Source organism: Xenopus tropicalis, chromosome 8, assembly GCF_000004195.4.
Source record: "Xenopus tropicalis strain Nigerian chromosome 8, UCB_Xtro_10.0, whole genome shotgun sequence".
Lineage (NCBI taxonomy): Eukaryota > Metazoa > Chordata > Amphibia > Anura > Pipidae > Xenopus > Xenopus tropicalis.
This window is the reverse complement of record NC_030684.2, coordinates 146802585-146817018: the sequence shown is the minus strand read 5'-3', so window position 1 is coordinate 146817018 and position 14434 is coordinate 146802585. Positions and strand designations below refer to the sequence as shown.

Here is a 14434-nt window from a genome sequence, read left to right as displayed (position 1 = left end):
GGAGACAGTGGTGTCAGGATGAGAGTGCAGGACAGGTGAGACAGTGGTGTCAGGATGAGAGTGCAGGACAGGGGAGACAGTCGTGTCAGGATGAGAGTGCAGGACAGGGGAGACAGTGGTGTCAGGATGAGAGTGCAGGACAGGGGAGACAGCGGTGTCAGGATGAGAGTGCAGGACAGGGGAGACAGTCGTGTCAGAATGAGAGTGCAGGACAGGGGAGACAGTCGTGTCAGGATGAGAGTGCAGGTTTGTGGGACACAGTGAGTCTCAGGGAGAAACAGGAATTTCTAACCCGTCAGGTTCTGTCAGTCGCCTCCGAAAATCTGCTGTTTGTCACGTACAGAGATCAGCTTGGGTTACACTCAGCCCCTACTCACACTCCCAGCCACACTCACACCCACACTCCTAGCCACACTCACACCCACACTCACACTCCCAGCCACACCCACACTCACACTCCCAACCACACTCACACTCCCAGCCACACTCACACTCCCAGCCACACCCACACTCCCAGCCACACCCACACTCCCAGCCACACTCACACTCCCAGCCACACCCACACTCACACTCCCAGCCACACCCACACTCACACTCCCAACCACACTCACACTCCCAGCCACACTCACACTCCCAGCCACACTCACACTCCCAGCCACACCCACACTCCCAGCCACACTCACACTCCCACCCACACTCACACTCCCAGCCACACCCACACTCACACTCCCAGCCACACTCACACTCCCAGCCACACCCACACCCACACTCCCAGCCACACTCACACTCCCAGCCACACCCACACTCCCAGCCACACTCTCACACTCCCAGCCACACTCTCACACTCCCAGCCACACTCATAGCCACACTCATAGCCACACTCACAGTCCCACTCATACCCACACTCACAGTCCCACACTCACAGTCCCACACTCACAGTCCCACACTCACAGTCCCACACTCACAGTCCCACACTCCCACTCATACCCACACTCACAGTCCCACACTCACAGTCCCACACTCACAGTCCCACACTCCCACTCATACCCACACTCACAGCCACACTTATACCCACACTCCCAGCCACACCCACAGTGCCACACTCCCAGCCACACACACTCACACTGCCACACACACTCCCAGCCACACTCATACCCACACTCACACCCACACCCACACTCCCAGCCACACCCACACCCACACTCCCAGCCACACTCTCACACTCCCAGCCACACTCTCACACTCCCAGCCACACTCATAGCCACACTCACAGTCCCACTCATACCCACACCCAGTGCATGAGGGGCAGATTATCTCATTTCTACCCCGGCTGAGACTCCCAGTTTCTATACAGAACACGCTGGACAGATCTGTTTGTTTACTCGCTGCAGTGAAATCGGATCCACAAACAATTTAACACCTTCCACACAGATATTCCTTTTGTCTGGTTATTGGATCCATGAGCTGAATGCTGTCTGTATATCAGAGAGCAGCACGGCTTCATTGGAATCAGCTTGAAAGGAACTAGAATGTTCTGACAGTGATGGGTATGTGAGTTAGCCAATAAGGTCTCACCTTTATACCAACTGTGTTATTTTATATTTCTAAAGGGTTACCCTGTAACACTGCAGCCCTGGGGATCCATTCCCCGCAGCCACTGATTGGCCCAAAACATCCCGACATAACTCTGCTATGGGAACGGCTGGGCACCAGCGACTGTGCCCCAAATGTACCCCTGTGGGGGGCATCAACCCAGCCCTACAGAGACAGACAGGGGCTGTGAGACATGCAGAGAGAGAGAGAGAGAGAGAGAGAGAGGAGGATAAGGCCCAAATACTCAGCACTGAGGGGCCCCCACTCCCAGACACCCAAATACTCAGCACTGAGGGGCCCCCACTCCCAGACACCCAAATACTCAGCACTGAGGGGCCCCCACACACCCAAATACTCAGCACTGAGGGGCCCCCACACACCCAAATACTCAGCACTGAGGGGCCCCCACTCCCACACACCCAAATACTCAGCACTGAGGGGCCCCCACTCCCAGACACCCAAATACTCAGCACTGAGGGCCCCCACTCCCAGACACCCAAATACTCAGCACTGAGGGGCCCCCACACACCCAAATACTCAGCACTGAGGGGCCCCCACTCCCACACACCCAAATACTCAGCACTGAGGGGCCCCCACTCCCACACACCCAAATACTCAGCACTGAGGGGCCCCCACTCCCACACACCCAAATACTCAGCACTGAGGGGCCCCCACTCCCAGACACCCAAATACTCAGCACTGAGGGGCCCCCACACACCCAAATACTCAGCACTGAGGGGCCCCCACTCCCACACACCCAAATACTCAGCACTGAGGGGCCCCCACTCCCACACACCCAAATACTCAGCACTGAGGGGCCCCCACTCCCAGACACCCAAATACTCAGCACTGAGGGGCCCCCACTCCCACACACCCAAATACTCAGCACTGAGGGGCCCCCACTCCCACACACCCAAATACTCAGCACTGAGGGGCCCCCACTCCCACACACCCAAATACTCCCACTCCCAAACTTCCGGGGTTCATTTCTTCTGCCCTCCCCCTTTCTCCCTTACCCATATAAGGAGCGGCCCTCCCCCTTACCCATATAAGCAGCGGCCCTCCCCTTACCCATATAAGGAGCGGCCCTCCCCCTTTACCCATATAAGGAGCGGCCCTCCCCCTTACCCATATAAGGAGCGGCCCTCCCCCTTACCCATATAAGGAGCGGCCCTCCCCCTTTACCCATATAAGGAGCGGCCCTCCCCCTTACCCATATAAGGAGCGGCCCTCCCCTTACCCATATAAGGAGCGGTGGGTGCGGAGTCTGAGCCGGATAAATGCGCCGGAGTTGCTGCCGGTTCCGATTCGTTCCGTTCCTGACCCCGGAGCATATCGGCCGCCTCCGCATCCTTCATTCAATCTCATCGCAGCACATCGGCCGCCTCTGTACTGTAACTATGAGTGCCGGTAAGTACCCCCCACAGGGTCCCACTCACAGGGAATTGCCCCTCTAACTCACTACCCTTTACCTGCCCCACTCACACAGGGAATGCCCCCACCAGATGCCATAGTTGCCCCTCCAGTTCCATCTACAGTTTTTGGAAATGCCTTTAAAACTGACCAACTGCACATGGGTATGTCCCTGCTGGTATGGGCCCCCTACTAACGGGAATGTGATAGGGACCTTAGATTGTAAGCTCACTGGGGCAGGGGCTGATGGGAATGGGATAGGGACCTTAGATTGTAAGCTCACTGGGGCAGGGGCTGATGGGAATGGGATAGGGACCTTAGATTGTAAGCTCACTGGGGCAGGGGCTGATGGGAATGGGATAGGGGCCTTAGATTGTAAGCTCACTGGGGCAGGGGCTGATGGGAATGGGATAGGGACCTTAGATTGTAAGCTCACTGGGGCAGGGGCTGATGGGAATGTGATAGGGACCTTAGATTGTAAGCTCACTGGGGCAGGGACTGATGGGAATGGGATAGGGACCTTAGATTGTAAGCTCACTGGGGCAGGGACTGATGGGAATGGGATAGGGACCTTAGATTGTAAGCTCACTGGGGCAGGGGCTGATGGGAATGTGATAGGGACCTTAGATTGTAAGCTCACTGGGGCAGGGGCTGATGAGAATGTGATAGGGACCTTAGATTGTAAGCTCACTGGGGCAGGGGCTGATGGGAATGGGATAGGGACCTTAGATTGTAAGCTCACTGGGGCAGGGGCTGATGGGAATGTGATAGGGACCTTAGATTGTAAGCTCACTGGGGCAGGGACTGATGGGAATGTGATAGGGACCTTAGATTGTAAGCTCACTGGGGCAGGGACTGATGGGAATGGGATAGGGACCTTAGATTGTAAGCTCACTGGGGCAGGGGCTGATGGGAATGGGACATTAGAGTGTAAGCTCACTGGGGCAGGGACTGATGGGAATGGGATAGGGACCTTAGAGTGTAAGCTCACTGGGGCAGGGGCTGATGGGAATGGGACATTAGAGTGTAAGCTCACTGGGGCAGGGACTGATGGGAATGTGATAGGGACCTTAGATTGTAAGCTCACTGGGGCAGGGACTGATGGGAATGGGATAGGGACCTTAGAGTGTAAGCTCACTGGGGCAGGGGCTGATGGGAATGTGATAGGGACCTTAGATTGTAAGCTCACTGGGGCAGGGACTGATGGGAATGTGATAGGGACCTTAGATTGTAAGCTCACTGGGGCAGGGACTGATGGGAATGGGACATTAGAGTGTAAGCTCACTGGGGCAGGGACTGATGGGAATGGGATAGGGACCTTAGAGTGTAAGCTCACTGGGGCAGGGGCTGATGGGAATGGGACATTAGAGTGTAAGCTCACTGGGGCAGGGACTGATGGGAATGGGATAGGGACCTTAGAGTGTAAGCTCACTGGGGCAGGGGCTGATGGGAATGGGACATTAGAGTGTAAGCTCACTGGGGCAGGGACTGATGGGAATGGGATAGGGACCTTAGATTGTAAGCTCACTGGGGCAGGGACTGATGGGAATGTGATAGGGACCTTAGAGTGTAAGCTCACTGGGGCAGGGACTGATGGGAATGGGATAGGGACATTAGATTGTAAGCTCACTGGGGCAGGGGCTGATGGGAATGGGATAGGGACCTTAGAGTGTAAGCTCACTGGGGCAGGGACTGATGGGAATGGGATAGGGACATTAGATTGTAAGCTCACTGGGGCAGGGACTGATGGGAATGGGATAGGGACCTTAGATTGTAAGCTCACTGGGGCAGGGACTGATGGGAATGGGATAGGGACCTTAGATTGTAAGCTCACTTGGGCAGGGGCTGATGGGAATGGGATAGGGACCTTAGATTGTAAGCTCACTGGGGCAGGGGCTGATGGGAATGGGATAGGGACCTTAGATTGTAAGCTCACTGGGGCAGGGGCTGATGAGAATGTGATAGGGACCTTAGATTGTAAGCTCACTGGGGCAGGGGCTGATGGAATGGGATAGGGACCTTAGATTGTAAGATCACTGGGGCAGGGGCTGATGGGAATGGGATAGGGACCTTAGATTGTAAGCTCACTGGGGCAGGGGCTGATGGGAATGTGATAGGGACCTTAGATTGTAAGCTCACTGGGGCAGGGGCTGATGGGAATGGGATAGGGACCTTAGATTGTAAGCTCACTGGGGAAGGGACTGATGGGAATGGGAATAGGGACCTTAGATTGTAAGCTCACTGGGGCAGGGGCTGATGGGAATGTGATAGGGACCTTAGATTGTAAGCTCACTGGGGCAGGGACTGATGGGAATGGGATAGGGACCTTAGATTGTAAGCTCACTGGGGCAGGGGCTGATGGGAATGTGATAGGGACCTTAGATTGTAAGCTCACTGGGGCAGGGGCTGATGGGAATGTGATAGGGACCTTAGATTGTAAGCTCACTGGGGCAGGGGCTGATGGGAATGTGATAGGGACCTTAGATTGTAAGCTCACTGGGGCAGGGCTGATGGGAATGGGATAGGGACCTTAGATTGTAAGCTCACTGGGGAAGGGACTGATGGGAATGGGATAGGGACCTTAGATTGTAAGCTCACTGGGGCAGGGACTGATGGGAATGGGATAGGGACCTTAGATTGTAAGCTCACTGGGGCAGGGGCTGATGGGAATGTGATAGGGACCTTAGATTGTAAGCTCACTGGGGCAGGGGCTGATGGGAATGGGATAGGGACCTTAGATTGTAAGCTCACTGGGGCAGGGGCTGATGGGAATGGGATATGGACCTTAGATTGTAAGCTCACTGGGGCAGGGGCTGATGGGAATGGGATAGGGACCTTAGATTGTAAGCTCACTGGGGCAGGGGCTGATGGGAATGGGATATGGACCTTAGATTGTAAGCTCACTGGGGCAGGGGCTGATGGGAATGGGATAGGGACCTTAGATTGTAAGCTCACTGGGGCAGGGGCTGATGGGAATGGGATAGGGACCTTAGATTGTAAGCTCACTGGGGCAGGGGCTGATGGGAATGGGATAGGGACCTTAGATTGTAAGCTCACTGGGGCAGGGGCTGATGGGAATGGGATAGGGACCTTAGATTGTAAGCTCACTGGGGCAGGGACTGATGGGAATGGGATAGGGACCTTAGACTGTAAGCTCACTGGGGCAGGGGCTGATGGGAATGTGATAGGGACCTTAGATTGTAAGCTCACTGGGGCAGGGACTGATGGGAATGGGATAGGGACCTTAGACTGTAAGCTCACTGGGGCAGGGGCTGATGGGAATGTGATAGGGACCTTAGATTGTAAGCTCACTGGGGCAGGGGCTGATGGGAATGGGATAGGGACCTTAGATTGTAAGCTCACTGGGGCAGGGGCTGATGGGAATGGGATAGGGACCTTAGACTGTAAGCTCACTGGGGCAGGGACTGATGGGAATGTGATAGGGACCTTAGATTGTAAGCTCACTGGGGCAGGGGCTGATGGGAATGAGATAGGGACCTTAGAGTGTAAGCTCACTGGGGCAGATGGGACATTATGCTAAATGAGGGAAGGATAATAGTGTGGGCGGGGCCAGCTGAGGGGCCACAGTGCAGTTGAGTCACAGTGATTCAGCACAATCCCAGTTGGCCCAGCACAGACTGTACTGGTGTCAGATAAAAGGGAGGATTACCTGGGGTAACCATAGCAACCGGGCAGAGCTAGTAATTTGTACCCAGTGGGAAAAGTTCTGCCCCTCCCCTATCCTGCTGTGCTGAACTGTAACATTCCGCTGGCCCCGGGGCCACAGTGTTATTGTATGGAAACAGCAAGTGACAGGGGGAGGGCGCAGGCAGTTTCAAGGGGAAGTTAAGGCGGCACTAAGTTCCTGTGGCCCCGGGGCCCTAATGCAGTGACTGTCAGACAGTTGTGTGTGTCTCTCCCAGGAGACGCCTCCTACGAGGATGTGAGACAGCTGAGCGAGAGCGGCACCGGCTACATATTCGATGTGCGGAACCCCGAGGAGCTGAAGGGGGGAAAGATCCCCAATTCCATTAATATCCCAGGTACGGCCCCTCCCTATACCCAGCTCTGACCCCGCCCCTCCCTGTCACTGACAATATACTCAGCCCTGACCCCTCCCCTTCCAGTCACTGACAGTATACTCAGCCCTGACCCCTCCCCTCCCTGTCACTGACAGTATACTCAGCCCTGACCCCTCCCCTCCCTGTCACTGACAGTATACTCAGCCCTGACCCCTCCCCTCCCTGTCACTGACAATATACTCAGCCCTGACCCCTCCCCTTCCAGTCACTGACAGTATACTCAGCCCTGACCCCTCCCCTTCCTGTCACTGACAGTATACTCAGCCCTGACCCCTCCCCTCCCTGTCACTGACAGTATACTCAGCCCTGACCCCTCCCCTCCCTGTCACTGACAGTATACTCAGCCCTGACCCCTCCCCTTCCAGTCACTGACAGTATACTCAGCCCTGACCCCTCCCCTCCCTGTCACTGACAGTATACTCTTCTCTGGCCCCGCCCATCCCTGTCACTGACAGTATACTCAGCCCTGACCCCTCCCCTTCCAGTCACTGACAGTATACTCAGCCCTGACCCCTCCCCTTCCAGTCACTGACAGTATACTCAGCCCTGACCCCTCCCCTTCCTGTCACTGACAGTATACTCAGCCCTGACCCCTCCCCTTCCCTGTCACTGACAGTATACTCAGCCCTGACCCCTCCCCTCCCTGTCACTGACAGTATACTCAGCCCTGACCCCTCCCCTCCCTGTCACTGACAGTATACTCAGCCCTGACCCCTCCCCTCCCTGTCACTGACAGTATACTCAGCCCTGACCCCTCCCCTCCCTGTCACTGATAGTATACTCAGCCCTGACCCCTCCCCTCCCTGTCACTGACAGTATACTCAGCTCTGACCCCGCCCCTCCCTGTCACTGACAGTATACCCAGCCCTGACCCCTCCCCTCCCTGTCACTGACAGTATACTCAGCCCTGACCCCTCCCCTCCCTGTCACTGACAATATACTCAGCCCTGACCCCTCCCCTTCCAGTCACTGACAGTATACTCAGCCCTGACCCCTCCCCTTCCTGTCACTGACAGTATACTCAGCCCTGACCCCTCCCCTTCCAGTCACTGACAGTATACTCAGCCCTGACCCCTCCCCTCCCTGTCACTGACAGTATACTCAGCTCTGACCCCGCCCCTCCCTGTCACTGACAGTATACCCAGCCCTGACCCCTCCCCTCCCTGTCACTGACAGTATACTCAGCCCTGACCCCTCCCCTCCCTGTCACTGACAATATACTCAGCCCTGACCCCTCCCCTTCCAGTCACTGACAGTATACTCAGCCCTGACCCCTCCCCTTCCTGTCACTGACAGTATACTCAGCCCTGACCCCTCCCCTTCCAGTCACTGACAGTATACTCAGCCCTGACCCCTCCCCTCCCTGTCACTGACAGTATACTCAGCTCTGACCCCGCCCCTCCCTGTCACTGACAGTATACCCAGCCCTGACCCCTCCCCTCCCTGTCACTGACAGTATACTCAGCCCTGACCCCTCCCCTTCCAGTCACTGACAGTATACTCAGCCCTGACCCCTCCCCTTCCTGTCACTGACAGTATACTCAGCCCTGACCCCTCCCCTCCCTGTCACTGACAGTATACTCAGCCCTGACCCCTCCCCTCCCTGTCACTGACAGTATACTCAGCCCTGACCCCTCCCCTTCCAGTCACTGACAGTATACTCAGCCCTGACCCCTCCCCTCCCTGTCACTGACAGTATACTCTTCTCTGGCCCCGCCCATCCCTGTCACTGACAGTATACTCAGCCCTGACCCCTCCCCTTCCAGTCACTGACAGTATACTCAGCCCTGACCCCTCCCCTCCCAGTCACTGACAGTATACTCAGCTGTGACCCCTCCCCTCCCAGTCACTGACAGTATACCCAGCTCTGACCCCTCCCCTCCCAGTCACTGACAGTATACTCAGCTGTGACCCCTCCCCTTCCTGTACTGACGGTATACCCAGCTCTGACCCCTCCCCTCCCAGTCACTGACAGTATACTCAGCTGTGACCCCTCCCCTTCCTGTACTGACAGTATACTCAGCCCTGACCCCTCCCCTTCCTGTCACTGACAGTATACTCAGCCCTGACCCCTCCCCTTCCCTGTCACTGACAGTATACTCAGCCCTGACCCCTCCCCTCCCTGTCACTGACAGTATACTCAGCCCTGACCCCTCCCCTCCCAGTCACTGGCAGTATACTCAGCTGTGACCCCTCCCCTTCCTGTACTGACAGTATACTCAGCCCTGACCCCTCCCCTCCCTGTCACTGACAGTATACTCAGCCCTGACCCCTCCCCTCCCTGTCACTGACAGTATACCCAGCCCTGACCCCTCCCCTCCCTGTCACTGACAGTATACCCAGCCCTGACCCCTCCCCTCCCTGTCACTGACAGTATACTCAGCCCTGACCCCTCCCCTCCCCGTCACTGACAGTATACTCAGCCCTGACCCCTCCCCTCCCTGTCACTGACAGTATACCCAGCCCTGACCCCTCCCCTCCCTGTCACTGACAGTATACTCAGCCCTGACCCCTCCCCTCCCTGTCACTGACAGTATACTCAGCCCTGACCCCGCCCCTCCCTGTCACTGACAGTATACTCAGCCCTGACCCCTCCCCTCCCTGTCACTGACAATATACTCAGCCCTGACCCCTCCCCTTCCCTGTCACTGACAATATACTCAGCCCTGACCCCTCCCCTCCCTGTCACTGACAATATACTCAGCCCTGACCCCTCCCCTTCCCTGTCACTGACAATATACTCAGCCCTGACCCCTCCCCTCCCTGTCACTGACAGTATACTCTTCTCTGGCCCCGCCCATCCCTGTCACTGACAGTTTACTCAGCCCTGACCCCTCCCCTTCCTGTCACTGACAGTATACTCAGCCCTGACCCCTCCCCTCCCTGTCACTGACCGTATACTCAGCCCTGACCCCTCCTCTCCCTGTCACTGACAGTATACTCAGCCCTGACCCCTCCCCTTCCCTGTCACTGACAGTATACTCAGCCCTGACCCCTCCCCTCCCTGTCACTGACAGTATACTCTTCTCTGGCCCCGCCCATCCCTGTCACTGACAGTATACTCAGCCCTGACCCCTCCCCTTCCTGTCACTGACAGTATACTCAGCCCTGACCCCTCCCCTCCCTGTCACTGACAGTATACTCAGCCCTGACCCCTCCTCTCCCTGTCACTGACAGTATACTCAGCCCTGACCCCTCCTCTCCCCGTCACTGACAGTATACTCAGCCCTGACCCCGCCCCTCCCTGTCACTGACAGTATACCCAGCCCTGACCCCTCCCCTTCCTGTTACTGACAGTATACCCAGCCCTGACCCCTCCCCTTCCTGTCACTGACAGTATACTCAGCCCTGAACCCTCCCCTCCCTGTCACTGACAGTATACTCAGCCCTGACCCCTCCCCTCCCTGTCACTGACAGTATACTCAGCCCTGACCCCTCCCCTCCCTGTCACTGACCCCTCCCCTTCCCTGTCACTGACAGTATACTCAGCCCTGACCCCTTCCCTCCCTGTCACTGACAGTATACTCAGCCCTGACCCCTCCCCTCCCTCTCACTGACAATATACTCAGCCCTGACCCCTCCCCTTCCTGTCACTGACAGTATACTCAGCTCTGACGCCTCCCCTCCCTGTCACTGACAGTATACTCAGCCCTGACCCCTCCCCTCCCTGTCACTGACAGTATACTCAGCCCTGACCCCTCCCTGTCACTGACAGTATACTCAGCCCTGACCCCTCCCCTCCCTGTCACTGACAGTATACTCAGCCCTGACCCCTCCCCTTCCTGTCACTGACAGTATACTCAGCCCTGACCCCTCCCCTCCCTGTCACTGACAGTATACTCAGCCCTGACCCCTTCCCTCCCTGTCACTGACAGTATACTCAGCCCTGACCCCTCCCCTTCCCTGTCACTGACAGTATACTCAGCCCTGACCCCTCCCCTTCCTGTCACTGACAATATACTCAGCCCTGACCCCTCCCCTTCCTGTCACTGACAATATACTCAGCCCTGACCCCTCCCCTTCCTGTCACTGACAATATACCCCTTTCCGTCTCAGTCTCCCAGTTTGAGGCGGCGCTGAGAATGGACCCCGAGAGCTTCCAGAAGACGTTTCATGTAGAGAAACCCAAACCCAGTGAGGAGAACATCATTATGCATTGCATGATGGGAAAACGCGGCGCCCAGGCCACCGCCATTGCTGCTTCACTCGGCTACTCCCAGTAAGTCTGCCCCTGGGGCACTAAGGGGAGAGTAAATAGAGGGCTACTCCCAGTAAGTCTGCCCCCTGGGGCACTAAGGGGAGAGTAAATAGAGGGCTACTCCCAGTAAGTCTGCCCCTGGGGCACTAAGGGGAGAGTAAATAGAGGGCTACTCCCAGTAAGTCTGCCCCTGGGGCACTAAGGGGAGAGTAAATAGAGGGCTACTCCCAGTAAGTCTGCCCCCTGGGGCACTAAGGGGAGAGTAAATAGAGGGCTACTCCCAGTAAGTCTGCCCCCTGGGGCACTAAAGGGAGAGTAAATAGAGGGCTACTCCCAGTAAGTCTGCCCCTGGGGCACTAAGGGGAGAGTAAATAGAGGGCTACTCCCAGTAAGTCTGCCCCCTGGGGCACTAAGGGGAGAGTAAATAGAGGGCTACTCCAGTAAGTCTGCCCCTGGGGCACTAAGGGGAGAGTAAATAGAGGGCTACTCCCAGTAAGTCTGCCCCTGGGGCACTAAGGGGAGAGTAAATAGAGGGCTACTCCCAGTAAGTCTGCCCCTGGGGCACTAAAGGGAGAGTAAATAGAGGGCTACTCCCAGTAAGTCTGCCCCCTGGGGCACTAAGGGGAGAGTAAATAGAGGGCTACTCCCAGTAAGTCTGCCCCTGGGGCACTAAGGAGAGAGTAAATAGAGGGCTACTCCCAGTAAGTCTGCCCCCTGGGGCACTAAAGGGAGAGTAAATAGAGGGCTACTCCCAGTAAGTCTGCCCCTGGGGCACTAAAGGGAGAGTAAATAGAGGGCTACTCCCAGTAAGTCTGCCCCTGGGGCACTAAGGGGAGAGTAAATAGAGGGCTACTCCCAGTAAGTCTGCCCCTGGGGCACTAAGGGGAGAGTAAATAGAGGGCTACTCCCAGTAAGTCTGCCCCTGGGGCACTAAGGGGAGAGTAAATAGAGGGCTACTAACCCTGCAGCCCCCCTACCCACCTCCCCTAACCCTGCAGCCCCCCTACCCGCCTCCCCTAACCCTGCATCCCCCCTACCCGCCTCCCCTAACCCTGCATCCCCCCTACCCGCCTCCCCTAACCCTGCAGCCGCCTCCCCTAACCCTGCAGCCCCACTATGTGCCTCCCCTAACCCTGCAGCCCCCCTACCCGCCTCCCCTAACCCTGCAGCCCCCTACCCGCCTCCCCTAACCCTGCAGCCCCCTACCCGCCTCCCCTAACCCTGCAGCCCCCTACCCGCCTCCCCTAACCCTGCAGCCCCCCTACCCGCCTCCCCTAACCCTGCAGCCCCCTACCCGCCTCCCCTAACCCTGCAGCCCCCTACCCGCCTCCCCTAACCCTGCAGCCCCCCTACCCGCCTCCCCTAACCCTGCAGCCCCCTACCCGCCTCCCCTAACCCTGCAGCCCCCTACCCGCCTCCCCTAACCCTGCAGCCCCCTACCCGCCTCCCCTAACCCTGCAGCCCCCTACCCGCCTCCCCTAACCCTGCAGCCCCCCTACCCGCCTCCCCTAACCCTGCAGCCCCCTACCCGCCTCCCCTAACCCTGCAGCCCCCCTACGTGCCTCCCCTAACCCTGCATCCCCCCTACCCGCCTCCCCTAACCCTGCATCCCCCCACCCGCCTCCCCTAACCCTGCATCCCCCCTACCCGCCTCCCCTAACCCTGCAGCCCCACTACGTGCCTCCCCTAACCCTGCAGCCCCCCTACCCGCCTCCCCTAACCCTGCAGCCCCCTACCCGCCTCCCCTAACCCTGCATCCCCCCTACCCGCCTCCCCTAACCCTGCATCCCCCTACCCGCCTCCCCTAACCCTGCATCCCCCCTACCCGCCTCCCCTAACCCTGCAGCCCCCCTACCCGCCTCCCCTAACCCTGCAGCCCCCCTACCCGCCTAGCCTACCCTACCCGCCTCCCCTAACCTTGCAGCCCCCCTACCCGCCTCCCCTAACCCTGCAGCCCCACTACGTGCCTCCCCTAACCCTGCATCCCCCCTACCCGCCTCCCCTAACCCTGCAGCCCCCCTACCCGCATCCCCCTACCCGCCTCCCCTAACCCTGCATCCCCCCTACCCGCCTCCCCTAACCCTGCAGCCCCACTACCCGCCTCCCCTAACCCTGCAGCCCCCTACCCGCCTCCCCTAACCCTGCATCCCCCCTACCCGCCTCCCCTAACCCTGCAGCCCCCTACGTGCCTCCCCTAACCCTGCAGCCCCCTACCCGCCTCCCCTAACCCTGCAGCCCCCTACCCGCCTCCCCTAACCCTGCAGCCCCCTACCCGCCTCCCCTAACCCTGCAGCCCCCCTACCCGCCTCCCCTAACCCTGCAGCCCCCCTACCCGCCTCCCCTAACCCTGCAGCCCCCCTACCCGCCTCCCCTAACCCTGCAGCCCCCCTACCCGCCTCCCCTAACCCTGCAGCCCCCCTACCCGCCTCCCCTAACCCTGCAGCCCCACTACCCGCCTCCCCTACAGCAGTACAGGCAGTGTGGGGGTGGATTGGGAGGGGGCAGTGTGGGGGCCACACATTGGGTTTTAGTGGGGGACGCTGGGTGGGATACTGTGAGTTCAGTAAGGAAAGGGTGCAATTCCGTGTGTAACCTGCATGTCTCTCTCGCAGCGCTCGCAACTACCCCGGCGCCTACAGGGAGTGGGCTCAGAAAAAGGGACATTGACAAAACCAGGGCGGGGCCAAAGGGCCCAATCACCTACCTCATTGGCTCCTTTTAGTTACAGATTCCAAGTGTAACTTATTCTTTTTATTCCTTCTGGAAATAAATTTCTGCTCTGATTTCAGCTCCGTTCTTTGTCTTTCTTTCCTTCAGCACTGTACCCAGGGGCCCACAAACCCCCCCAAGATCTCCAGTATCCGTCCATTAAACTCACGGGTATGTAAGGAGTGAGTAGTGCAACATGCAGGCAGTACCTGGCCCTAACCACTAGAGGGCGACTCCATAATAAGCAGTCATTTCCCCTGCTGGAAAGTTCATGTAGGAGCCGCTCATATCAGTCAGTAAATAGATCCCAATACAAACAGCTGATGTGACTCTATAATAACCAGTCATTCCCCTGCTGGAAAGTTCATGTAGGAGCCGCTCATATCAGTCAGTAAATAGATCCCAATACAAACAGCCGATGTGACTCTATAATAACCAG

The 14434-nt window shown here is 57.7% G+C and overlaps 1 protein-coding gene across 1 annotated transcript; it reads left to right on the top strand.

Moving 5' to 3' along the window:
• The first annotated feature begins 2840 nt into the window (after positions 1–2840).
• On the top strand, positions 2841–14074 carry tstd1 (thiosulfate sulfurtransferase (rhodanese)-like domain containing 1). Its single transcript, XM_031892035.1, has 4 exons — positions 2841–3003; positions 6930–7049; positions 11145–11307; positions 13899–14074. Exons 1-4 carry the CDS (start codon positions 2874–2876, stop codon positions 13951–13953), a joined length of 468 nt encoding a protein of 155 aa, XP_031747895.1. The 5' UTR covers positions 2841–2873; the 3' UTR covers positions 13954–14074.
• The last annotated feature ends 360 nt before the right edge of the window (positions 14075–14434 follow it).

Bases quoted from the DNA above. Each gene is read 5' to 3' on its own strand.
- tstd1 (XM_031892035.1), top strand. From the start codon at position 2,874: ATGCGCCGGAGTTGCTGCCGGTTCCGATTCGTTCCGTTCCTGACCCCG. The intron at 7,050-11,144 runs GTACGGCCCCTC...TTTCCGTCTCAG, and splicing joins CAATTCCATTAATATCCCAG to TCTCCCAGTTTGAGGCGGCG. The intron at 11,308-13,898 runs GTAAGTCTGCCC...TCTCTCTCGCAG, and splicing joins GCTTCACTCGGCTACTCCCA to CGCTCGCAACTACCCCGGCG.